At 51.9% G+C, this 27,652-nt stretch overlaps 1 protein-coding gene across 1 annotated transcript in view; it reads left to right on the top strand.

Moving 5' to 3' along the window:
* Nucleotides 1-1,060: 1,060 nt before the first annotated feature.
* The window catches only part of ANGPT4 (angiopoietin 4), a 47,645-nt gene continuing 21,053 nt past the window's right edge, over nucleotides 1,061-27,652 (top strand). Inside the window, exon 1 of the mRNA XM_074969644.1 lies at nucleotides 1,061-1,581. Within this exon, the coding sequence (XP_074825745.1) occupies nucleotides 1,267-1,581 (315 nt within the window). The 5' untranslated portion in view covers nucleotides 1,061-1,266. The remainder of the gene's footprint in view (nucleotides 1,582-27,652) is intronic.

Here is a 27,652-nt window from a genome sequence, read left to right as displayed (position 1 = left end):
CTGCTGCAGGGGGTTGTGGCACCACCCAGGTTTGGCCTGGCTGCCCCTCCATGATGGATCAAACCTGTGTGACCCTGTGCCCTAGGCCGTGATACTCTGAGCAGGGACAGGACCCCCACTGCAGGATGAGTCCAGGGCGGGCTCGCTCTGTCCCCCGGGACATCCCCTCAGAGGTATTTTTTTTCTGAAAGGGGGCTCAGGTCCACGTTTTGCACCAGCCTCCCAAAATACACGGCCCCGCTTGGATCGCAGGGCTGAACGTCCTGGGTTCTCTTGCTCATGCCAGAGGGACAAGCTGCTCCTTTCTCGTTGGTTCCTCCAGGACAGGAGTTTTGCTTCTAAAGAAGATTTGGCAGCCCCAGGGATGACCCGAACGACATCTCTAAGGGACCCTAAATCACTCCTAAAGTGCCCTTGCTGGAGTTTGTGTTCCTCTAAGCTCTAGGACGAGCTTTGGCTGGGATGTATTCCCGGCGGATTTTCCTTGCAGCGGACTCAGTCAAATACAGGCCCCAGCCCCCTCAGATATTATAAATAGAAACGGGCAGGGAAATATATTTGCCTCCATGTCACTTCCCTGCACCCTGCAGGGTCACAGCTGGTGCTGATCAGGGAGGGACAGACTGGGAAATGTGGCTGTGCTGGGACCATGGGGGAGAATCTAAAGCGGGGGCCGGCAGGGGAGGTTTGGGGCTGGAGCTGAGCAGAGACCTCATCCCTGCCTGCAGGATGGGAGAGTTTCTCTTCCCATTTCTCGCTGGGGTCACTCCACGGGTCCTTGGAGGAGCAGGCAGATAGCCAGGGTCCAGCCAGAGGGGAAAGGGGGGAGGCAGCCCAGGAGAGGGACAGAGGCAGGGTGTGGGTGGGTGGGTATGTGTGTCTGTGTGTGTGTGTGAACATTTATGATTACATGTGAAACTTGAGCTCCCTGCAGTGGGCTAGGAAAGAAAAAAGACAGAAGTATTGTTTTTAAACACTTTTTTTTCCCGCAAGAGGGCCAGGGCTGCTGCATAGCCAGAAGAATGATAAAAGGGCTGGGAGAGCTGGGGCTGCTTGGAGGGGCGAGGACGGAGGAAGTGCCAAAATTACATGATTTAGACTTCGTTTAAAGAGCCCAATAACTTGTCCTGTGCAAACAGTGGCTTGAAAACTGCAGCCTGGAGCACAATGTCCCCTCCCCCTCGGCAGCTTTCGGCTAGGAACAGGGAGTGCGGGGTCTAGCTGGGGCGGTGTGTGGAGCAGCTGGAGCAGAGGTCTCAGAGCACCATGCACGGTGTAAATCTCAAGCTGGTGGCCTTTGCCTGCATGACGGTGGCTTTCTGGGCGGACGGGGGCCAGTGGAGGGCGACAGGTGGCGGGAGCAGGCGGCGATCCCACCGGGTCCAGCAGGGGCAGTGCAGTTACACCTTCGTCCTGCCCGAGGCCGATCCGCAGCCCTGCCCACCGACAAGGGCAACCCTCCGGGCCAACACGCTGCAGGGGGACTCGCCCGCTGCCACGCTGCAGACCCACAACTGGTCCGCACAGCGCGTGCAGCAGCTGGAGAGGGTCCTGGAGAACACCACCCAGTGGCTGCTGAAGGTAAGGGGCGCATCTGGCTGCGGGAGTGGAGGGGCCACAGTGGGGAGAAGGTTCTCACCACCACTGCCATGCCCCTTGTCTCATTACCCTCAGGGCAGGCGCCCTGATGCTCCGGTGATGCGCATGGAGTGGAATGATGCATGGAGGGATGATGGGCAGGGGGAGTTCCTACTGCACTGGACGACTCAGTGAGCACAGGTTTGGGTCCAACTTCCAAGACCTTTAATGATCTGGCTCCCAAGCACCTTCCTGAGCTTCTGCTCCCGTGAATTCTATCCCATCCCCTGAACCTCAGCGGGATAAGTCTGTCATGGCCAGGAAGGGACCTGCTCCTGTCATTGCCTGGGCACCGCCAGAGCTATGGGATAGCTCCTTGACTGACCCAGAGTTAGCTCCTTTCAAGGCAGATTGGAAACACTGGGCTGAATTCTGCACTGGCTTATGCCCCCTGCCATCCTACTGGCCAGGTTCATCTCTTGTGCAACTTCACGGAGCGTAGTGGGCTCTCACGGGGGAGAACTCTGGTCAGAATCGGGCCCCCTTGATTCCAGAAGGCTTGTTTAGTACTTTAGTACTTGTTTAATGTTTCATCTTGATGTTAACTGGTTCTGTATGCTCACATGATTTCAGTCACTTGTGGCCCTGCCATGCATTCATCGTACCCTCGGCTCACCTATTGATTTCATGCAGGATCTGGCACTGACTCTGTCTGGTTTACTGTAAAACACCTGGGGAAATTCTGGCAGAGCAAGGGACGGGGGCTGGGTCAGACCTCTAGAACGTCTCATTTTTTAAACGTAAGGTTTTGCAAAACTTTTTGGAGCTCCGTGAAGCTTTGCACACCATTTGCTTTTTGTGGGAACAGCCATTGCAATAAATGTGTGTCTAGCCCAACAGATGCTTGTGCCAGGCAAACAATAAAGGCTGCGATTGTCAAAGCCACCTAGTCAACGTGGACACCAAATTCCCACTAACATTCCTGGCCATGAGGCAGCCGTATCCCCAAAGAGGCATTGCAAACCACAGCCAAAGGGTTGTGCTTGACAGTCCCTCCTGCCCAGGGAATGACATCGACCTGTCCAGAACCCGTGTTTTGCCAGAGATGAGTGGAACTAGAACCTCCAGAGGCTGGAGCTCTTTCCAGATCTCTAGAGCCCACAGGGTTTGGAGTGGGGTCAGAATTTGGTAGAATGAGATCTTTTTCCCCACCCTCCAACTCTTAGCTCAGAGGAGTGATAAACCTGGTCCTGCAGTTCCAGGGGATGAAGTGCTCCTGGTCTCAGGTTAGGGCTTCCCCTCGTCACACCGCTGTCACTCAGGCCAGGGGACCTCACCACTCCAATTAGTCCAGACAGCCAATGGGGGGTGAGCTGAAAGCCTGTCACAAAGTGGAAACTGGAGCAGCGTGACTGAAGACAGGCAGGACGGGAAATGCTCCCACGCTGGCATGGACACTGCAAGCGCAGCTGTGTGTGGTGTGGGTGTATTGGGCTCTGGGGAAAGCACAAGAGAAGGCAACATGAGTAAGGCTAAACTGGAGGCTTTGTCCTCTGCCCGGAGGGGCAGGGCGCTTCCTGTCCCCATAGCCCTGCTGCCGTACTCACAAGCACAAGCAGGCAGGGGAAAGAAGAGACTGAGTGCGGGTGTGTCCATGGAGACACGCGCCCGCCTCATGCTGACGGGACACTTCATGAACACTCCTCTCTGTGCCCTGGGTGCCAGCTGGGAGCACAAGCTGCACGGCAGCCACACAGCCGTCCTGCTCGGCACTGTGTGTCGCTGCGTGCAGCACTTCACACCTGCTCTGTGCCAGATCAGCCCCTGGGTGTGTCACTGCACATCAGAGAAGAGGTGCATGCCATGAGATCCCTCAAACCCTCCTGCCCATTCAGAGCAGTACAGGATCTCCAGAGCCCGACGGACAGCAGCCTGGACACTTTAGAGGGGCCTGAACCAAAACGCCAGATCTCAGCTTCAATGGGGAGGATATTTGAAAACAAAACTGGATCCAAATGGCCCCAAAACTTTATATTGGGCCAAACCCAAACCCGAGGCCTAAAACAGCAAACTTCTGGGTGTTTGGGATCTGGCTCCAGAGGAGAGCTCTGTGGTGAGAGCCTCTATCGACCCGTTACTGCTTAACCCCCCAGGGTGAAGTGAGGGGGCTGAAGGCTGTACTTAGGGTATGATTCTAAAGCTCAGTATGGATGGCCAGATGGCTGGAATCCCAGAGCAAAAGCCAAGCCTGGAACAAGATCCTCCATGGTTAGCAAAGAAGAGCTCTGAGACACCCTCACACCAGAAAGCAGACTCTGGTTTCCTCCTCCTTCCATTCAAGTCAATCGCAAAGCTCGCGTTGATCTCCATGGGACCAGGATTAGCCCTGGCACGCAACAAAATCTGTCCACAGGAACCTTGCTGCAGTTGCATGTTGACTCTGACCCTCAGGATGGGAGGATCCACTCTCGGAATAGCATATGAGAATGCCGTGAAATCCACATACCTCGTCACGTGGGAATGCTGCCTGGGAAATGGGCAGAGGTTCAAGATGCTCACTTGTTTGATGCCCTTTCCCCAGCTGCCAGACAGTGACGGTTCTCTTGACTCTGTCAGGACTCGGTTTGTCTGACCAGAGCTGTCAGTAGAGTCTCCAAAGCGGCGAACCCAGCTCTGAGTCACTGCAGCCCTTCCTATGGCTGAGACAGGCCACAGCATAGCGCCAGGCTCCAGAGCTGATCCTGGCAATTACAGGTCGGTGAACCTAGCTCCAGCCCCAGACAAACTGTTTGAAACGACAGTAAAGAATACAATTATCAGACGCAAAGATAAACATAATATGTTGGGGCTGAGTTAACATGGCTTTTGTAGAGAGAAATCACGCCTCACCAATCTATTAGAATTCTTTGGGAAGTCAACAAGCATGTGGACAAGGGTGATCCTGCAGATATAATATACGTGGACTTTCAGAAAGCCTTTGACAAGGTCCGTCACCAAAGGCTCTTAGTAAGCAGACATGGGATAAGAGGGAAGGTCCTCTCATGGATCAGTAACTGGTTACAAGATAGGAAACAAAGGGTAGGAATAAATATCATTGTTCACAATGGAGAGAAGTAAATAGCAGGGTCCCCCCAGCATCTGTAGTGGGACCTGTGCTGTTCAACATATTCATAAATTATCTGAAAAAAGGAGTGAACAGTGAAGTAGCAAAATTTACAGATACAAAATTACTTAAGATAGTTAAGTCCAAAGTTGACTGCAAAGAGTTACAAAGGGATCTCACTAAACTGGGGGACAAAATGATAGATGAAATTCAGTGTTGATAAAAGTACTCCACATTGGAACACATAATCCCAATTATACATCCAAAACGATGAGGTTTCAATTAGCTGTTACCACTCAAGAAAGAGATCTTGGAGTCCTCATGGATAGTTCTCTGAAAACATCTTCTCAATGTGCAGTGGCAGTCAAAATGCTAACAGGATGTTTGGAACCATTAGGAAAGGGATAGACAAGAAGACAGAAAATATCACAATGCCATTATATAAATCCATGCTATGCTCACACCTTGAATACTGTGCATAGTTCTGGTCACCTTATCTTAAAAAAGATATATTAGAATTGGAAAAGGTGCAGAGAAGGGCAACTAAAATGATTAGGGGTATGGAACAGCTTCCATACAAGGAAAGATTAAAAACACTGGGACTGTTCAGAGAAGAGATGACTAAGGGGGGATATGACAGAAATCTATAAAATCATGACTGGTGTGAAGAAAGTGAATAGGCCAGTGATATTTATCCTTCCCATAACACAAGAACCAGGGTCACCCGATGAAATTAATAGGCAGCAAGTTTAAAACAAACCTAAGGAAGTGTTTCTTCACACAACGCACAGACAACCTGCGGAAATTTTCCCAGGTGTAAGTGGGGGAATAGTCCCGCTATTGTGGGGAACTTTCCTGACTTCTGCACTACCCCGGTGAAGTGGGCTAGCGAAAGATCTGAGTCCTCGCTCCCACTTCCTTTACCCAGTGGCCTCCCTGCCCTTGAGGACTCCCCTTCCACTCTCCTGTCTGGCAGAGTCCTCGTAACCCCAACAAGGCTGGGCCCAGGATTCCTGGGGGGCTCGACCCCCAACCCTGCTGTGGTCACCTAGGACAGGGGCTAGGGTGTCCCCACTCCGGGGTACTCTCTCTGCACTGGGCACTTCTCTGACCCACTGACCATTACATACAAGTTAAAGCAAATGCAAGTTATTTCATCAACAATTAATTTTAAAAAGAATAAGGAAAAACGGGAAAGGTTAAAGGAAACACATCACCCCGCTCTGTGGCAGGGAACGTCACAAACAGCGTCTCTGGAACGTCAGGGCAGCTCACAGTCTGCTCCTTGTAAGTCCCAGGCCCCCTGCTCAGGCCCTGGCTGTGCTGCAGGGATGCTGTGGGTTGGACACTTGCTCTGGTGGTGGCCACACGCTCTCAGGCTCTAAGTGGTAGGACCCTTCTTCCCAGTGCCGCCCCCGCCCTGTCGGGGTTACGATCCAAGCCTGGCCTGCAGAGCCTCTTGGCTGAGGCGTCTCCCTGTGCTGGGCCCGCTGCCCAGGGTCCCCCTCGCTCCCCCAGCTGCTCACCGCACCCAGCTCCAGACTGCTCCAGCCCCAGCTCCAGCTCCACCGCTCTGTCTCAGCACTGCTGCTGCTGCCTCCAGCTCCCTGGGCTGCTGCTCTGGCCCCTCTGGCTCTGGTTGCTGCAGCTCTGCTCCCAGGACAGGTCTGCTCGGCAGGCTGCTTCTGAGACTCTGCTCCCAGCCCTGACCTGCTTCCTGGGCTGCTTTTCTGGCCCCTCTGGCTCTGGTTGCTGCAGCTCTGCTCCCAGGGCAAGTCTGCTCTCTCTGGGCTGTGCCTCGGGCTTTGGGGCTGCAGCTTCGCTCCCAGGACAGGATCTGCTCTCTCTGGATCTGGCCCAGCTCTGCTCCCCAGCTCAGCTTGCACCCCTGCTTTCTCCTTAGCTCGGCCCCACTCTGTCTGACCAAGGCAAATCCAGCTCACACAAAGGAAGGGACCTCCCTGGCCTCCTGACTCCCTGATTAGCCTGCCCGCCCTGTCATTCAGGCTGACCTGGAGCGTTGACCCCCTCTCCCCATTGTTCCTGGGGACTATCAGTCTCAGGGTCCTGATTTCCCATTGACCCTTCCCCTTTTAGTACTGGGAGTTAGCAACCAAAACACCCCCACTGAATATTAGTAAGGGGGCAACAGTCCCCTTATACAGGGGATCTAGTGAAGGCCAAAGTATAACTGGGTTCAAAAAAGAATTAGATATGTTCATGGAGGATAGATCCACCAGTGGTTATTAGACAAGATGGACAGGGATGCAGCCCCATGCTCTGGGTATCCTTAAGCTTCCAACGGACAGAAGCTGGGACTGGCTGACAGGGGCTGGATCACCTGATGATTGCCCTGTTGTGTTCATTCCCTCTGAAGCACCTGGCACTGGCCACTCTCAGAGACAGGCTACGGAGCTGGATGGACCATTGGTCTGACCCAGTGTGGCCATTCTGATGTCACTGATGAGCTCTCAGCAGCAGGGATGAAGCCCCAGCCCCGCTAGCAGAGTGCCCCCCTGCCCCCAGAGGTTCCCAGGCCCTAGGGCTATGTCTGCAGGCACTAAAACACCTGTGGCTGACCCCTGTCAGCTGACTTGAGCCTGAAGGTCATCCAGGCCCAGGCCCAGACTGGGCAATTTCAGAAGGGACGGGTGACTACACTCCACCTGCAAAGCCCCACCCCAGCAAGGCATTAGACCATGCCCGGAAATGAGGCTTAAATCACTGTGAAAAGCAGGCCCTCTCGGAGCCCGGGTAGCAATCTGTGCCACCTCCCAAGAACAGAAGACGAGATTCCATGCAGCACCCGGTGCAGACGAATCCGCCGTGCTCACACTCTGCTCCCACTTACCTCCTGGGCAGCACCCATGGGAACGAGGCCCAGTGCAGCCGCTCTCACTCCCAAACAGTGGCAGCGTCCAGGGGAAAATCACAGACGGATGCCATTGTCCACATGTGCTGACCTAACCCATCCCCCCTCCCCACAGCTAGGGATGGGCCTGCACCAACCCCCCCTGCCCCCCCCCAAGATCTGGACACCCTCAGACTCTGGCTGGGGCATGAGAATCCAGCCTTGGATCCTTCCACACCTGAGTTTCAAGCCTGGTTCCTATCATGGATCAAACCAAAATCTCTGCTCCAGGCGCCTGGGGAGGGGGTGAAATCTGTGCATGAATCTGAATTTTGCAGCTTGGGCCCCAGAGAGACCTGAAAGTGGGTGACAGGAAAAAGCAGCCCAGCAAAGAAGATACTTTGCCTTTCAGCAGTTTCTCCAAAGTTCCATCTGACCCCACATCTGCCAGCAGTGCAAACAGCTGCCTGCGTCAGACCCAAAAATAGCTCTGTCCCTTCTTGTCCCCGGGGCAAGGGACAGGGTCCCTAAACAGCTGTAAATATTGAGCTGCAGCAAGGGAACAGCGAACAAGGTGGGGGATCTTCCGGTGAGAAAAGGAAGAGGGGACCGAGGCCGTCTCTGCATCCCTGCTTGGAGGAGGGCTCCAGAACCTTTCTCCAGCCAAATCTGAAATGACTGGCTGGAGTGCTCCAGTCAGGTTCAATAAAAATACCTGCACATCCTCTGCATTTGCCTCTGCCAGACTGCACAGTCAGAGGGAAATTTCAGCTTCCACACAACATGCCCAGAGCTTTGATCTTCTAACACTTTAAGGCCGTTCACAAAATTCACTTGTTTTCCTCCCCGTGTCTTAAAACCAGAGTTCCCAACCTTCCCTCCCACCCCTATTGAAGTGAGCCAACTAAACAGCATACGTGGCCCTTCATTCCAGAAGGTTGGAAAGTTATTAATAATTTTTCTGGGAAAAAAAAAAGATTTTCCTCTGAAAGCCTTGTGCCCCATGTGGTCTATGTCTTTATGTGAGTTGCCGAATTGGGGAGCATCCTTTCAAGATGTGGCGCATTTATTTTCTTATTTTCCTGGAAGACATTCCCCACGCAGTTAGCCAGCCCAGACAAAACTACCGGGTGGATTCTAAGAACCCGGGGCAGAGAAAATACTCCAGAGTGTTAAACCGAAAAATAACATGTACTCTCAATGGAACAATTCCTTTGCTTCGCATTTGTTTGAGCTGCACAGTTTGGACCCCGGTCTGACATTTCCCAGCACTAGTGGGCGCGTGGATGTAGGATTTTGATTCAGGCTTGGCACTAGTAGCTGAGGGTGCATATGGTGCTACTCCCTAGGAATTTCTCCCTGGTGCAATTGATTTGGAATTCTGCAACCAGCTGATGAAGGGACTGGTGATCATTCAGCAGGGTGAGGTGCACTGCTCTCCCTGAAGCACTGTGCCTTGGACAGTTGGAGCCAGACGGTCCAATATTAGGTGCATGTTAGGTGATGATCTCTTGAAAAAATGTAGGTGGATAACTAGGTATCAGTGCCTCAGCACTTCCAAAAAGAAAAGGAGGACTTGTGGCACCTTAGAGACTAACCAATTTATTTGAGCATAAGATTTCGTGAGCTACAGCTCACTTCATCAGATGCATTCAGTGGAAAATACAGTGGGGAGATTTATATACACCCAGACCATGAAAAAATGGGTGTTATCCTACACATTGTAAGGAGAGGTTTCAGAGTAACAGCCGTGTTAGTCTGTATTCGCAAAAAGAAAAGGAGGACTTGTGGCACCTTAGAGACTAACCAGTTTATTTGAGCATGAGCTTTCGTGAGCTACAGCTCACTTCATCGGATGCATACTGTGGAAACTGCAGAAGACATTATATACACAGAGACCATGAAACAATACCTCCTCCCACCCCACTCTCCTGCTGGTAATAGCTTATCTAAAGTGATCGTCAAGTTGGGCCATTTCCAGCACAAAACCAGGTTTTCTCACCCTCCGCCCCCCCCCCACAGACAAACTCACTCTCCTGCTGGTAATAGCCCATCCAAAGTGACCACTCTCTTCACAATGTGTATGATAATCAAGGTGGGCCATTTCCTGCACAAATCCAGGCACTCAGTTTGTGTGTGTGGTTTTTGGAGGGGGGTGAGGGAACCTGGATTTGTGCAGGAAATGGCCCACCTTGATTATCATACACATTGTGAAGAGAGTGGTCACTTTGGATGGGCTATTACCAGCAGGAGAGTGAGTTTGTGGGGGGGGGGGGGGCGGAGGGTGAGAAAACCTGGTTTTGTGCTGGAAATGGCCCAACTTGATGATCACTTTAGATAAGCTATTACCAGCAGGAGAGTGGGGTGGGGGGAGGTATTGTTTCATGGTCTCTGTGTATATAATGTCTTCTGCAGTTTCCACAGTATGCATCCGATGAAGTGAGCTGTAGCTCACGAAAGCTCATGCTCAAATAAATTGGTTAGTCTCTAAGGTGCCACAAGTCCTCCTGTTCTTATTGTAAGGAGAGTGATCACTTAAGATGAGCTATTACCAGCAGGGGGTGGCGGGGGGGTGGGGGGGTAGAAAACCTTTTGTAGTGATAATCAAGGTGGGCCATTTCCAGCAGTTAACAGGAACGTTGGAGGAGCAGTGGGGGGTGGGAAAAATAAACATGGGGAAATAGTTTTACTTTGTGTAATGACACATCCATTCCATTCCCAGTCTCTATTCAAGCCTAAGTTAATTGTATCCAGTTTGCAAATTAATTCCAATTCAGCAGTCTCTCGCTGGAATTTGTTTTTGAAGTCTTTTTGTTTTAATATTGCGACCTTTAGGTCTGAGATCGAGTAACCAGAGAGATTGAAGTGTTCTCCGACTGGTTTATGAATGTTATAATTCTTGACATCTGATTTGTGTCCATTTATTCTTTTACGTAGAGACTGTCCAGCACTTCCAGTATTCCCTAGGTATTCTTTAGATTTAGTATCTATGTAAATGAGGGAGGCGTTAGCCCTGTTTACATGCTGCTGTCATCTCAAAGGCACATGAAAACCTCTGGAGAACCACCCTACAATGGGAGCCATTAGGAATTCTACATTTCCTACTGTGCAGGGATCACCGTATTTGGACCGTGTGTTCTGGTCTATGCCCAATGCAGGAAGAGACCTGGGGTGATGAGTGTTGAGATTTCAATAGCACCCACCCATGGCAGGTGCCAGGCAGAGGGGGCTTTTACTAAACCTCCTTCTAATCACCTGTGAAATTCCTTCAGGCTTCCAAAGGCAGGAGATTTTAGACAAATGAGATGTTAGAATGGAAATACGTGGGACTATCGACATGTAGCGCCCACAGCCAGACACACCCCGATGCAGGAGGCCTGGCCTTTGAAAGAAACCGGGGCAGTGTACACGCAAGACACAGAGTTTGGAGCTTTGAAAAATACTTGGATTCTCAGCTGGGCCGGCTCCTTGTACCATGGGGTGCAGCAGCAGGCCCGGTGAGACTTTTCACAACAGTCAAAGCCTGCGGCTTTGCCATCAATTCTTCCCCACGCGCTCTTGTGCCACTCGCCGAGCAGTGGCGTTCCGCCTGGCCCCAGAGGTGCCTGCATTTCAGTGCCGAAAGGACTTCACACACACACCCCATATGTGTATGCTTGGAAGCACTGGAGGGATCCCTGAGCAGAAAAGGCAGTAGGTGAATAGAGGTATCATCGGTTTGGCCTTTCTCCAGCTCTTTCCAGCCCTGCATTTGAAAGCCCTTTTCCTATCGCTTAACCAATCCTCCCAGCACCCCGAGGCTGAAGAAGCCTGAGTCAGACAGAGGTTAAGCAACTTGCTCAGGACCATGGAGTGCAGCTGAAGTAGGGATGGAACCCAGGAGTCCTGGATCCCAGTCCCCAGCTCTGACTGCTGCACTCTAATTTGGACTTCCTAACATGATGCCACACACAGGGAAATTAGGAAGCACTGTTTCTGAAAGTTGTGTTATTAAAAGGCTTTTTCAGACTTTTCCTTCCCCCCCCAGCAGGCTACCCTGCGCATGGTCAGAGGCTCTTGGGGCGCAGAACGTCCTGGCACACGACTAGCTTGCAAGGGATCTTGGTAAGGAGCAGAGACTGGCCTCTTTCTTTCCCATTTACATCGGCGCCACATGGTGTTTACCCATTGCCAGTGAGGTGAGACAGCTGACACTGTCGGGAGCTGTTATTCCCACAGCCGCATCTTTGCTGCAGGCAAAGCTCGTTCTAAAGTACTCCAGCGAGATCGTGTCAGGTTCTTGGGGGACATAGTTCTTACCGAGATCCTGGTTTCCAGGTGCCACGTCTCCCGCTTTCTTTTGGCTAAACCTTCCCTCCCAGAGCAGGAAGTGATGCTGCAACCTATTGAGTGTGAAGTGGCACCACTGGACCTGGACAAGAAGCCCTATAGATGCCCCAGCATATTCCCGGCTGTGGCTTGTCTCTAAATTTCCAGCCTTGCCTGAAAGTTTCCCATTGATCAGAGGCAGAGGGGCCCTTAGCACGTGGGTAGCTCCAATCAAGCTGCGGCACTGAGGATGCTGACATGCCCTGCGATAGGTTATCACGCTGCTTCGATACTCAGGACACAGCTGCTTTGTGAGCATGGCCCAGCTTCTATGCCGTCACGCTGTTCTTCTGTCATCACAAGCCAAGCGTCACCTCTGACTCCTGGCTTTAGGCTGGGCCAAACCAAACTCCCGGGCTTGGAGGCATCCCAGAGGTTGGGATGTGGGTCCCACAGCTGTAGTTTGAACTGAGCTATTCTGAACTGAAGGGGTCTGTGAACCGATTCTCCCCCTCCTCTATTCCGCACTGCCATCCTGCTGCAGACTTGTTCAGAGCCATCCTTGGAAGGGTACCCACCATCCTACCTGGGAATTGAAATCCCCTCTTCCTCTGGAGAGATGCAGGTAGGCACACTTCTCTCCCCTTGTTTCTGGCCCTACTCTTCGTGTATCCACAAGCGGCAGCTGGCATGGCCACATCGAAAGCCTTACTGACACACATGGGTACAATGGATACATACCATTGTCCAAGTATCCTTTAGGACGTGTGTCACTGGATGTCCCAGCCACTCCCCTCCACCTCACGGGGGTTTCTGCACGTTGGGGTGTGTGAGACACCCTGCAACTCCCGGTCCTCCAGTTGGAGTCACGTCTCTGTGCCCGGCCACGGGTGGCTGCCTGCTCTGCTCATGTGCCTGACCGCGCCTGAAAAGATCAGTCAGGGCTCCTCGCAGCAGAGCTAAAACTAAAGAGCTAGAACCTCCTCTCCAGCCGAGGAGAGCTCAGGACCGCTGAGGCTTGGGGGCGGGGGCCAGTGCAGCTGGAATGTGGCCCGTGAGCAGGGCCAAAATATGAGCCTTGGTGAAGATTCCCAGCGGGGGGATGGGGGGGGCAGTGCAGCTGCACATCTGGGCAGCTCTTGGGCAGCAGGGAAGCACCTCATCTGGGACCCCCCCGATGCAATAGGTGGTAGGATGAGCGTGTGGGGTCTAGCCCTTGTATTTTAAGGTGTGCTGGTGGGGGGGGCAGCAACCTAACCTCCCCCCCTTCCTTGAGACGTTAGCTGCTGGATCAGAGGCTGCCCAGCCCCATGCGAGGAAAGAGCCGAGCTTGCAGTGAATGCGCTCTGTGCCCCAGTATCCCATGGGCAGATAAGACGACTGTCTTTGTGTGGCCTTTGGGGCAGGGGTTCTCTCCCATTACGCGGCTGCGGGGCGTCTAGCACAGAGAGCCTTGATCTTAGCTGGGGTCTCAGGCTGCTCGTGTTATGCTAAGAACTGCTAATAATAGTGGGGGGAGGGGAGGTGCCTGCAGATCTCCATGACCTCCCAAGTCGCTTTGCAGAAATGGCCCAGCGGCGGAGGGGAGGGTGGCAGGGCCTTAGAGAGGAACTCCAAAGGCCGGTGCCCGTATAACCTCGTCCCACAGCACAGCAATTCCCAGAAAGGGATTGGTTTGGGGTTGTTGTTTTTTCCCCCCTCTAATTTAACTGGAACCTGTTTTGATTGGATTCAAGGCCTGAATAAACAAACTGCGGGTAAAAGGCGGCACTGGGTTTATGAAAGAATTGAAAACAAAACACGCACTGCATCTGCCAGTAAGCCAGAAAGTTCAAGGCACGCTTTGGCTCGTAGGCCCCTTCGGCTGCTGTCATGCAGGTTCAGGTCTCAGGAGGGGGGATCTGGCATTCTGCGCCTGCAGCGTGCGTGCAAAGGCACTAGTGACGGACACCCTTAGCGTGGGTGAGGGGGGTGCCCAAACCACGAGATTCAAGGCACATTCAGCTGTGCACGGCATGGGAAGAAGGACCACTTTCTTTCTTTATTGTTTTCTACAGTGCGTAGGAATAGAGTTGTGTTCTTTTAAATAGCGTGTGAACCCTCTGGTGGTGCTCACGGTGTTCTGCGGGCCAAAGACCAACTAGAGCAGCAGAGTGTCTATGCAGTTGTGTGTTGTGTGTATTTAGTAAACACAGTTATTTGGACCCCTTGCGGTACCTTTGTGGTGTTATTGTGTAAAAAGCAAAAGACACAACATTTTCTAAAGGCCAAGTGAGATTTCAGAGCTCTTTGTATTTTAAGTGGCGATTCTCAAAAGCTTTCGGCGTGCAGGTGCACAAGGCATACACATGACCTAACCTGCACATGCCCAGTTACTGTGACTGTATGCCCCAACTGGGGAGCTGCACGTGAAAACACACCCAACTAAACCTGTGTGTGCAACTTCCCGATGGCGCGCACAAGTCCAACAGCCGCACGCAGGGGGACCAAGGGTGAGATTTTCAAAACTGACTAAGAGTTTCAGCCATACAGCTCCCGTCGCCATTAATGAGTTTTGTGTGACTCCGGTCAGCCTTGCAGATCTCAGCCTAGGCATGCAAGTGTGTGCCTCACGTTTTGAGCAGGGTTTTCAAAAATAAATGTCCAGAGTTAGGCTCCTCCATCCATGCTGAGGCCTGCGGTGCTACGGGGCGTGCTCAGCACCCTGGCAAATCAGGGCACCTGCCTAGATGCCTAAGTAAGGACCCAGCAGCCGAATATTTTTGATAATGTTTCTTGGCCTTTTTACGGAGATGCCTAAGTGCCGTCATGTGACCACCTCTGGGGTGGAGATTGCCAGCCAGCACACAGCACCACAGCACAGAAAGAGGCCATTTTGGTGAAGGACACTGGGGCAAACCTCAGCTGTTACAAAGAGTGCCCCAGGGGATCTTCAGGATCTCTGTTTTCAAGAGAAAAAACAGCACCTGCCCTGGAAGGATAAAGGGCTGAGTCTGCCCTAGTTTAAACATAACCTTGACTTTGGTCCATCTATGCTGGAAGCACTCAGACTCCTGGGGAACTAAGCAGACCTAGAAATGAGCTGGCTGATAAACAGGGCTCTAATCGGGGTGTCACCTGCCCTTTGACCCTCGACTGCATTGCAATTTACTGAGAACCTCATTCTGCTGGGTGCCCTTCGCAGAGCCCTAGAGCGCAGAGACACAGTTCCTGCCTGAATCGCCTGAAACCGGGCTGCACAATGCACCTGATTAGCGCGGGCACTTCTTGCAACCTCTGAAAGGTGTCATGTCCCACGGCTGCTGCTAATGGAGGGAGAAAGGGATGGTGCAGGCGCCCACGATAAGGGGAAATAGGAAGAGACAAGAACAGGTGAGAGGAGGAGGTGCTGGGAATGAAAGGGTGGCTGAGAAAAAGCCCGTCCCCCTTCCTCTCTTCCACTGCTGGATTTACCTTCTCCCTTGTTCTCTCTTTTGAATTAAACTCCAGATCCCTATAGAGTCCCTAGAGGCAGACACTGTCTCCTCATTAGGGCCTCTGCCTCCTTCTTCTTAGGCATCTAGCTACAGCATCCTTCTCCTCCAAGGTTAACTTCACCGGGTCCCGGCCCAGCTCTGAGAGCCCCAGGAATGCTTGACATCACCAGAAATAACACAACACTGCCCTCTCAATGGTGCTGGATGTGCTGGGTTTGTTATTCTTGCTTTATCTGCAGTTGGAGCAGCTGGGCCTTCCTTCCCATCTGACTATTTTCAGCGCGGGAGAAATTAATTTTAGTTCAAACAAAAACATGTAGTGGAGGGATTGGGGCTAGGAGCAGGGCGTGCACCCCAGCAGGAGGCTGTGTGATTAATGGCTATCGGGGCACTGCAGAGAGAGGGAGAAAAGCCTGCAGCTTGCCCAGTTCCTGCACAGCGTCCATCAGCCAGAGAGGAGCAGGAAGGGGACTCGGCCAGAAGGAGCTCTCAGGTCCCTAAGTAGCTTTAGTGGGAGAGTGCTGGGCTCCGGGGCCAGCAGCAGGGTGCTCAGAGCAGGCCTCGAGGCTGCTAGACCTGGGGCGTGACACTGAACCGAGGCCCGAAGTGACTCAGAACAACACTCTGAAGCAAAGCTCCCAGCCCAGAGCCATGTCCTGGCTGTTGGGTGTCCCCTACTGGCCAGTGGAGGGCTGTCTCATCCCCTCAGCAGAACCTGTCGAGCGATGGCCAGAGGCACAGGGCTGCTTCCCGCACCACCGCTGAGCTGGCTAGGCCTGGAGGAGCCGCACTGGGCCTGGCTCAGCTGGGAGCCACACTTTGCTTATCTTCCCATTTCCTCCCCTTCTGGGAACAGCACATGGGAGCCGCTCCCATCCTTGTCACCACTTGCTGCGTCTGTCAGCTGGTGGCCAAACACTGGAACAGATGTAACCAATTAGCAGAGTCCCCCGCATCTGGTGGCTGGACTTGTGTGAGCATGCTGGGTCATACCACGGTGGGGATTCGAACCGGGATCCTTGAAGCCTGGGGGCTAAAGCCGGGTCTCTTGCCCAGAGCGGGCAGGAGCTCCCAGGCACGCTGCATGGAAGAAGCAGCAGAATGGGCACAGGTGCTGGGCCCAGGCCCATCTGGTGTCTTCACAGAAGGGACTTGGCACCAGGATCTATTTCCAGCTGCTTCGTAGAGGACCGAGAGAAACAACCACCGTGTAAGGGTAATTTAAGTGGAACAAAGATAGGAATTCCTACAGCTAGTCCTTGCCCTGCCCTGCCCTATGGGACACACACCGATGGTCCTATGGAGCTTTTTGCCCTCTGTGCACCACTCCAGCTCAGCCCTGCCAGGGGTATTGAATGAGCCTCTCTGCCTCTTCCATTTCTCTCCCAGAAACAGGATCAATTTAGTGCACAAGGAAAGGAAGGGGTGGGGGAGGGGGGACAGTCTATTTTAATAATCAAGAGGCCAAGGATTCCCAGCACTTCCTTTCCTCTTCCTACCCCAGCTCTGTTCATCAGTGCAGAAGAGTCCCTTCTCCCCCACCCCGCCCCACACTTGTACTGTGGACAGTCCCGGTTTCAGACTCAGGGTCCAATCTACAGCACTGGATACTCTTCCCTATGCCCCCTGTCCCCACTAGCTCACAGTTAGGCCTTTTGTACTGGACTCCTTAGTGCCAATACAGCACGAATGTCATTCCACCCTGGAAGAGGGGAAGCATCCTGCTCCTCTGGGGTCCAGTCACTTAGCTGTACAAAATGACCAAGCACATTTCAGCAAAGGACATGGAAGCATTTGCAGAGGCACCAGCCACGATATCTCAGCCTAGTTTGTTGCTTCAAGGCAAGTGAAAGACAAACCACTCCAGGTTCTCCACTCGGGCAACAGGCTGGAGAATGGGGCCCAAGAGCTGCCAAGCAAGGGAACTCACTCAGCACCATCCTGTCCCATCTTTGCAGCTTTTGTGCATTTCCAGTTCGGCCCTGTCTCTGACCCTGCAGCTGTCTCAGCCCTTTCAGCTCCGCTGAATCCTGGTGGAGAACTTCGTTGTCCCACATTCCCTCTTGGCCTTCCCTGCTTATTGTCTGGTTTCTTGGCTGGCCAGCAGCAATTCTCTCTGAGGTTCTGAATCTTGGCAGAGCTTGTGCTTGGACTCCAAAGTCTGCCTTGACTGCAGCCCAACCCTCAAGCCTAAGGACAGATTCTGGTGTCCTGTACGCTCAGGGACTTGGGAAGGAGTTACTCCTGATTTACACAAGAAGAGCTGGTGGAACCAGTAGCTCGAGTTCAGCAACCGCGGCACCAATCCGAGCTCTAAAAAGAGTAAACAACAACTTCTAGGTACCGCTCCCCAGTGCACACGCAGCAACCTGCTAGCACGAAACTAACTCTGAGTCACACTTTCTCGTGGTGGGGAGCGCTTCGTTCAGCGACGTGTACCCAGCTCCCGTAACTCTTTGGGTGCTATAGGCACAACTTCTGAAGTATCCATCTAAATTGTAATCTGGAAAATTAAGCACCAAGCAGATTCATAAGAACATAAAACCATAAGAGCTGCCATACTGGGGCAGACCAATTGTCCACCTCGCCCAGTAGAACAGTGCCAAATGCATCGGAGGGAATGAACAGACCAGGACAATTTCAAGTGATTTAGCCCCTGTTGTCCAGTCCCAGCTTCTGGCGTTTGGAGGTTTAGGGACACCCAGAGCATGGGGTTGCATCTCTGACCATCTTGGCTAATAGCTATTGATGGACCTACCTTCCATGAACCTAATTCATAGCATTGATAAGTAATAATCATGATAATCAAAAGCCAGTTTTCTCTAACTTCCCCTTCCACTCTCCACCTGCCAAGCACCCATCTTTGTTCCCCTTCCAGTCCCCACCTGCAAGACCACTTCCTCTGTGAAGCCTTCCTGGGCTGGGTGACACCTCCCTCCTCCCCGCACTCCCTTCTCTCTGTGTTGTTTGCCTTGCACATAAACCCTGCAGTATCATAATGCTCAGACCTGCCGTCTGATGGTCTTCGCACTTCGCTCCATCCTTTGGCTTTTCTAACTCATTGTGATCAGTGTGTTTCATTGTTATATCGTGGCAGTTCCGTGCTGATTTTTACCCTGGGTTGGGTATAAACAGCCTGGATCTGGGCCCGTTGTATCATTCCCTTTGCCCACCACACTTGGTATTGTATCAGAGGCAGCTAAGCCATTAAGCTTGTCTGGGATGCTACTTCCCTTTCCAATCTAGACCATTTGCTGCACAAGTTGTTTCCTTCCACCCAGGTCAGTTCCCTTACACCTTTTGCTCTACTCTTTCACCGGGTGAGTGATGTTCTAGAATCTGCTTGAGATCCTACATTCATAACCCTTGGTTTGTGACATCAAAATTATTCTGACTATAACCAGCTGTGATGACCTCACTTGGGAAGGATCAATAGGAGCAGATGACCTAAGACACAAAGATCCTGTTGTCATGCACCTGAGACTCTTGGATTAATTCACTATTTTTCCTTTTTCTTATCTGCTCCTTTCTCCATCACTGCTGGTCCCTTGGTCACTAATCTTGCCTGTGACCCTTCTCACATGCAGAGGGAAAGCAGTTTGACATGACAACACATGAGCCATCTGTGGTGGGTTTCAGGAAGGAAAGGAGCCCTTTGCAGGAAAGGGGAAATTTCTATAAAAGATTCTCTTACAAGGAACCTATAGAAAGTGAAGGAAATATTCCCTCTGCACCAGGAACCATGCCCCATGGAGCACTGGGAACAGAAGAGCTGCCATTACTCATATGAGAGCAGCTTGCTGAAAGTAGACAGACGCTTCTCCATATGAGACTTCTCTGCACTCTTCAGCTGGTGCCCACCCACCTCACCCAGCTTTGATTGGCAATGACACTGTGCATTAACTCACCGCAGCCTAAACAAAGTCAGACTGGAGCAAGAGAAGAGAAGAGAAGAGAAGAGAAGAGAAGAGAAGAGAAGAGAAGAGAAGAGAAGAGAACGCTCTGATGCAATCAGAGGGTTAGACTACATGACTAGATGACCCTTGTGTAGTAGAACACAAACTCCATTGGGCTAGTTTTGGGGGGTGTTTCAGACAGGCTTTCCCAGTTGGTGGGATTTATGCACACTGGCTAAGTCCAGCCATTTGGACAGAGATGCATTATAATCTGCTCTTGCAATTGGACTGTTCCACTAGCAGTAAGGAGCGCAGAGACCACGGATTGCTTCTTATCCTAGAGTGGAGAGTCACAGAAATGTAGGTTTCAGAGAAGCAGCTGTGTATATTTCCCCATGTTAAGTCTCCTCACACCTTCTTGTCAACTGTCCAAATGGGCCACCTTGATTATCACGACAAAAGTTTTCTTCTCCTGCTGATAATAGCTCATCTTAACTAATTAGCCTCTCACAGTTTGTATGGCAACTTCCACCTTGTCGGTATGTATATATAGATCTTCTTACTGTATGTTCCATTCTGTGCATCCGATGAAGTGGGCTGTAGCCCACGAGAGCTTGTGGTCTAATAAATTCGTTAGTCTCTAAGGTGCCACAAGTCCTCCTGTTCTTTTTATAGCAATGTAGGCAACCAACCAGTCATGGACAATACACACACACATCGTCTGGCCTCTTCCAAGGCCAGCAGAACTGGTACAAGGCCAGATCTAGCTCCTCTGACACCGAATTGCACCTTCCCCCACCAGTAATTCCTTTGAAATGAATTCCTGTCCATGGCCTTGCTTCTTAAGCGGTTACACAGGTGGCAGGCAGCATTATGGGGAGGGGTTCGTGTCTCCTACTTACCCAACAGTATCTTGGTGAGAATTTCCTGCTGCCCAGCTCAGCACAAACAGTGCCTGACATCCAGGCAAAGCATAGTAGATCTTTTTGGCTTGAGTGGACAAAGCCTCCAGGGAGGTTCTGATAACGCGGTCCTACACTTTTGCACTCTCCCTGGCTTCTCTGCAGCCAGCTGTAAATCAGTGAGAGGCTCTGAAATTCTGATGCAGCTGATCCTCTCCGGCTCTGGTGGCTTGGGAAATGCCCGGTGATGCTCAGGGGCAGATGTTACGTCTCTCTCAGGCAGGAATTACACTGCCCAGGACAGCCACCTATGTCAGGTTTCAGGTTCATGCTGAGGAAATCCTGAGAAGCCCCCAGCTTTGTCCCTCTGTTCCACATTCTTCCTCGTTTTTCTGCTTCCAAGAGTGACTGCTTTACAAAAATCCCACTGGTCGTTTGGTTACTGGGGCCACCACGGTGAGGGTGGCACCATGTCTGTGCCGGGGTTTGCCAGGATTGATTTAACGTTATTGATAGACTAGGCAGAGAGTTCTGACCCTCCACTGAGGTGCTTTCTTAACACCATCTCGCCGGCAGACCTCAGCCCTGAGCTAAAGGGCCCAGCTCCTCCCAGTGAGGGAGAGGAATTCGGTGTAGAATCCTGAGCTTTGGTGCATGGACCCACCAATTTGCCCCAGCGGCTTTCAAAGGCAGGGATCTTAGCCTGCAAGGATAGGATGGAAATTCACTCTCCAGGCTCAGTTTCTCTACTGTCTTCTCACCTCTGGCATCTGCATGAAAGAGCCTTTTAATGCATCGCAACATGGAGTTCCTGAATATCCTGAATACCCACCCATACCCCCTGCAGCAGGCACACAGCAGCGAAGTGGGTGCCAACAGGAACATTTTGCTTCTGTGATTTTATTCGAGATTTCTTTGTACAGGAAAACCTGCAGCAGAGCAAGAGCTGAATGAGACTGAGTCAAGTCTCATACTGTGTTAGCCGGTTATGGCTACAGCTGCCTGCTTAGAGCAAGGAGTCGTTTCCATCCTCTGCGAAAGCATCTGAGCTGGTTCTGCAGTTTGACATGCAGACCTGGAGTGGTGGCATACACCCATTTCTGGTTCCCCAGCTCCTCCCTGGAGCGAAGCGTCAAACTGTGCCCAGGGTCAGAGGTTATCCCTGTGGGCTGTTGGCCCTTCACTGAGTAGGTATTCCCCAGATTCCTGCAATAGACACCAGCCAGTACGTGTGCTGCCCTCTCCCCCAAAATCGCACCGGGGCAGAAGCCAAGTGTCTCCCCCAACTCCCCACTCTGAAATCGGCCATTGTTTCTGCCCCACTGGCTTTTTCCATGTGGACTTATTGTACTTCAGCTAAGAGAACTGTTTATTTAAAACCCCAAACCAAAAACTCCCTTGCTCTGTGAAGCAACAAGATTAATGATGTGGTTGAAGGGACTGTCTCCAGAAATCATTCAGCTTCATTAAATGTTTTCCAGACATGGTTCTCCGGCTTCTCTTTGCTCCCTGGCTATAGGAAGCTTCTTCCCCCTTAGAACGTATGCAGCCTGGGGAGGCCTGTCCAAAAGTAGCGGTCCGAGAGGGCGTCCCAGTGGCCGGAGTTAATATCGCTCTGGGATTTCAGTAGCCTCTCCAAAAACAAAACACCCCTTTGCTCATGTCCCCAAGCTCCCCCCGTCCCGGGATTCCAACGCCTCCTGCAATGGATATTTGCACAGGGATATTTCAGCCCAACAAAGCAGAGAGCTGGGGTGGCTGCCAGCAATATTTCTTCATGTAAAAACAAGTGCAGAGGGCTCAAAACAGAGGAATATTTCCCTCACTGCAGCTGCCCTGTCCTCTCCATTCCAGCAAGTGCCAGTTAGCGCCTGCTACCAACTCCTGACTGGTCCCATCTATTCCTTTGGGGTAATCCTTCCCCAGTGGAGCTGAGTTCACTTAGCGTCCCTCCCTTTTCCCACTGGCTGGACAGGGACAGGAGATGGCCGGGTGACTTTGCCCAAGATCACACAATGAGTCAGTGGTGTGGACAGGAGGGCTGGTTCTGGGAGAATAAGACCCCATCTTCTGCCACCCAGCTTTTGGCCATTTCCAGACCTGAACTAGAAACAACCCTCTATTAAAGTTCTGTGATTTCACTCCCGGGTTGCAGCCAGGGCTGGAGGCAGAAGTGTTGAAATACTGCGAGCAAGGATACTCTCTCGCTGGTGCTGGGCGACTCACCAGGGCCCATTTTCATGGTCATTCCCAGGCCAATTTTGAGGACTCAAGAAGTCCAGAGAGTTTATTTGAGCACCTGAACTCAGCCTACTAGCAGAGAAAGGACAGATCTCGGTTATGATGCACCATGTAATTCTTCCTAGCTATCTGGCTGGAAAACTAATTAACATAGTCTCTGCCTCCCAGAGTCACCAGGTAGGAGCGGTTCTAAAATCTGGCCCAGACTCTACCAGGATGGAGGGGACTGCTGACTACGCTGCAGGGCTTGTGGTCCAAACATGTTGCACTTCACCCATCAAACTGCAATGACACAGGCAGGATCAGAGCCCCGGGGAAACTCCCATTCAACGAGTCCAGGGGAAATTTTCTAAAGCACAGATGGGAGTTTGGCACCTAACTCCCAGGATTACTATTCTTTATTTTTGGCATTGCCGTAGTGCTCCGGGCCCCGCGGCACCAGGCGCTGCACAAACACAGCCCCTGCCCCAAAGATGATCTAAATAAATCCCATCGACTTTCAATTGATCTCTGCCATGAGAAGCGTGAACAGGACAAAGTAGGGCTGATCCACCAGCACCCAACTTTTCCCGTGTCCAGCGGACGTCCCTCATGGATGAGGAGGAGGAGGAGGAGCTGGATGAAGCTAAACCCAAGCACAGTGGAGGCTTATGCTAATAGGCAGAGGGGAATATTTAGAAGAGTTTGCTGCCACCAGACCTCCTCTAGCCTAGGTCATCTGTCCCCAAGTTTTCAAAGAATCCTGCAGCATAGGGGTCCCTTTAGGCTCAGGGCTCTCCCATCACATTGGCTGCCACGTGCTTTCTGCCGTCTTGTGGCTAGCTGGGAGATTTCATGCCGGCCTGTGGGATGATGACCAGGTCTCAGTCAGACACATGTTCATTACTGCCAGGCTTAGGTATTGCAATGCTGTGCAACTTAGCTTTAAAGCATCCGCCTGGAAAGAGCTGCATCTGCTGCAGAATGTGGCAGCTGGTCGCATCCTCGGCAATACGACTGGGCTCCCGAACTTATCTCACCCTTGGAGGAGGTTCACACGGCTGGTTCCCTATTAAACTCCAAGTCAGGTTTCCGTTCTCGGGCCTGATTTTCAAAGCCATCCAGGGACTGGGCTCAGGATACCTAAAGGACCAGCCCATCTTCCAGAGCCTTGACTGCCCTCAACAGCTCTGCTCTGCAGAACCAATGGGAGATTCCATCACAATACCCTGAGCCTGCTAGTCCCCCAGGCTATCCTGTCTGTGTGACTTTGCAAATCTGGCTCTCTCCCAAGAGAATTCCCTTTGCCTTTTTCATGAGCTCTGATTCCTTCCACACCAGGGTAGAATTCCCAGCTGTGACCACAGCTGGGTCGAACACATTTCAGGTTTTTCCTTCCCTTTGGCCTCGTAACTTTGTGTATGATGTGTCGCTTCTGATCACGTCCCTGCTCGAAATGTGCACCCTGGAATTCATTTGAATGGAAACCTCATGTGAAATCCTCCTAAGAATAGAAAGCATTCAGGAGAGGCATTTCCCCAACGGATTAGGAAAGAGGAAGTAACATCGGATTTTTATTTGTAGCACAAACTCCAACCTTCTTCCCAGCTTTAAAAAGATCACCACAAAGGACTTGTGCAGGCATCAGAGATGTGGCTGCACCCTCGTTCCTGGCTGGATCGTGTACAGCTGTTCAGTGTAAATGAGCTTCTTTACAAGGGGATTAAGAGATCTGTGACAGTGCTGGCCAACAGACAGACAGCAGGTCAAATATTCAGCATATGAACTTTCCACACTCCCTTCCTCGGCCCACAGCCAGCTAGAGAGCTGGGAATGACTCCGAAACTCACATGGAGATGAACATGTATGGAAACACATCAAACACACATGGAAACATGTATATTTCATCCATTCACCGAATGACACACATACACATGTGTGCGCTCAGCATGACGAGCGCCAGCGGTTTATACATGACTGAACTAGAGCGAAATGAACTGGAATGAGGTGCCTTAGCGCTGTCTAGCTTGGGTTTATTCACACTGGTCTAGGGACACCAATCTAGTTAAAAGTCACACCAGCAAACACTCCAATTGCCCCAGGGCCGTGTCTCCCCATTAGGGGTCGGCCCAAATATAACAACGCTGCTAACACCATTGCCAGTTTCCCTGGTCTAGACAACCCCTTGGCTCGTCGAATGGTCTCCCAAGGAAGGTGGTGGAAGTTGATTTGAAAGAACAAGAGGAGACGTTCTGTACGGAATGTCCTGCACTATCCAGAGGTGATCGGACTGTTTTGTCAGCTCTGAGTTCGTGTTTCCAAAATAGAGTCTGAGGTGGCTAGCTGCTTGATTTGCATATGCAGATAATAAACGAACTTGTCTTCCCAAAGAGGTTTGTAGTTATGTATTGAATGAGTTTCACCACACCCCCTTCTGCAGTAGGTAAACATTATTTCCCCGTCTTAGCAAAATGGCTAAGTGACCCACCCGGGGCCACACGGGAAATCCGTAGCAAAGCCAGGTCTACAGCTCAGGTGGCCCCACACTCAGTTCTGTGTCTCTCCGTCCAGCTGCCATTGTTTGGTGAGGATTCAGGTGCCCAGATTTAGTGTCAGCGTTTGTGACGTTGGCCCAATCAGAGCCTTTCCATTTCCGCCTTCCATGTTCTCAGCCCCCAGCCAGCCGTGACTCCTGCCACTGCTCCCACCTCACTGAGACACAAAGCAAAATATCCCGGATGAAACCCTGGCCCCATTGACTCAATGTGGGGGTTGCCACTGACTTCCGTGGGGCCTGGATTTCACTGCAAGTGTTGAGTATCTTCTGTCCAGTGAGGCCAAGGGGTCACTTTAGAGAACTGACATATTTATTTTACATTGGCAAAGACCATCCAATGCCTGCGGGGCTGGTGTCACCTGATCTTGAGTGGCTAAAAAAAGACATTTCCCAGCTGTTCCCAGAGCGATTTCTGTTTGTTTTATTTTCCCCAAATAGATCAGTCACCACTGAGATGCAAGCCAGTGGCTCCCCTCCTGGAGAGTTGCTGTTCTCCCCTGCACCAGAACCAGGGCTGCAGTGTGCATGCCGCAAAACAGAGCAACCCTCTGGGACTTCGCTCAGTCTAGCTCTCCATGGCGTGTCACTGGATCCTAGCGCAATAGCGAGGGTCTGCCACTCTGCATCTGCTTAACGGATGGGGGAGGCGGGGACAGAAAAACTCCCGCCTGAGGGGGGCAGGGTGACTGGAGGGCACTTTGGCCTGCTTGGGGCACATGCTCTGGGAGGAGTGAAGAGAAGAGTGGGGCTGGCTTGATTAAAGAACAGGACAAGAGGGTTGGGGAAATGTAACCGGCAGCTTCTCCCCGTTGAGCTGTATCACAGATTACGCCTGGTCGTGTCTAGATTGGTTTGTCTGTTTTTTCTCTTTAGACTTAACAGCGCCCGGCAAAATGGAGCCCGGAGCCCTGATCCCTGGCTTAGGACTCTCGGTGCTACCGTAATACAGATCACAAATAATTACTAACAGTGATGGCGCTTGTTGCATAGCAGCCAGTTCTGACAGTGCATTATCTACTGACATCCCACATCTGCTGTATCTACGTCAGTGAGATTTTTGAAAGGAACCCAAGGGAATTGGGTCCCCAAATCTCATTGAATTTCAATGGAACGTGGGTGCCTAATCCCCTTAGACTACTTTGAAACCCCCAGTGACAGGCATTTCGAATGCACCCCTGGGTGTAGTACTCCCCTCCAGCCCTGGAAACCCTGGCGGGCCAGTCCTCCTGGTGATTTCACAGCACACACTCCGCCGGGTCCTCTCCCGAAGTGTCTTTACTAGCATGTCCTCTCTGGTGATCCACGCCCGGGCAGAGGGGCCTCCCCCTGCTCCTGGCTCAGCCTTTTATCCCAGCTGGTGAGCTGATTACCTCCTTAACTCCTTACACCCCCTGCAAGTGACCGTGATCCCCGCTGTCCTTCCAGACCAGTCAGACTGCCCAGCTCCCTTCCATGCTAGCCAGACCCGGTGCTGTGCCTGCTGTGCCTGTTGGGACCAGGCTGCAGGATCCCAAAAGGGGTCTGTTTAGAGCTGCCAACACCACCCTGTCACAGGTGTCTAAGAGCCAAGAATCACTAAACAGTAGACAGGGAGAGATTGTACCATCCCCTGTCTGTCAGCTCAGCTCCCAGTACTTTGATGTCATAGGTGTCCTTTTCTCATTTCCACTTCTTCTCCTATCTTCTCTTCATCGCCCAGGGCAGAGTGATCAGTGTTTCTACCAAGAGGTCGCTGGTACATTGCGCAATGAAGATGGGAAAGCCGAGGGTCAATCCCATTTCTTACAGTCTTCCAAAATGTAAATAAGTGTACGGTGGCCCGGCTGGGTGGCTCCCTCTCACCTCCAAACGCCTACAGAGAATCTCCTTGAAAAAAAGCCCCAAAATCTCCTTGGTAATTTAAGGCAAAATCCAGCACTTCCGATCAAACTGGAAATGAAAGGGTGAAAAGCAGAGAGAACAGTCTGAACTGCATCTCCGAGCTCCAGCTGTACAATTGTCTTCTCTTGTTCTCAGATCACCAGTGGAGGAGAACAAGCAACATAAACAAAACATTCCACACGCCGCTGGCAGGGAGACAAAAATAAAATATACCAACCTCCTCGCCCTAAATAACATATATTTAAATAAAGAGTGTGTCTAGCCCTGGCTGGTTTTCTGGTCATTTAAACCGTGGTGATCCAGGGAGCAGAGCCCTGAGTGGGTGCAAAAGCCAAGGTCTTAGCAAGCACTTCTCTTCCACATGTCTACCGTGCGCCATGTTTCAGCAAAGGTCATCGAGGCCCTTGGGTTCAACGTCAGCCACAGTGAGCCCTTTGGCTGGCTTCTCACTGACGCCCCTCCACGCATTATTATTGTTGTTCGCATTTGTATTGCAGGAGTGGCCAGCAGCCCCAACCAAGATCTGGGCCCCACTGTGGTAGGTGCTATAGAGCTTAAATTCAGCCAGCTTGTCCAGAGCAGAGCTCCAGTAAATATTTTCAAACCCATGGAGCCCCAGCATGCCCTGTGGGGCAGAAGCCCAGAGCCTCGGCACCTCCCGCGGGGCTGAAACCCCAAATCCTGGTGCCTCCCGCGGGCTGAAGGCCTGAACCCTGGCGCCTCCCGCGGCCTGAAGCCCCGACTCTCCGGGAAATACTTGGTGAGAATTTACGCCCTGGTGTTGTACATACACTGAGTAAGAGACAAGTCCTTGCCGGCAAAGAGCTCGGACTCTACATACACGAGGCGGATGAAGTGTGGGTGGTGCAGCAGAGACCCA

The sequence above is a fragment of the Natator depressus genome, chromosome 13 (genome assembly GCF_965152275.1).
Source record: "Natator depressus isolate rNatDep1 chromosome 13, rNatDep2.hap1, whole genome shotgun sequence".
Classification (NCBI taxonomy): domain Eukaryota; kingdom Metazoa; phylum Chordata; order Testudines; family Cheloniidae; genus Natator; species Natator depressus.
This window is presented reverse-complemented; position numbering and strand designations above follow the sequence as displayed.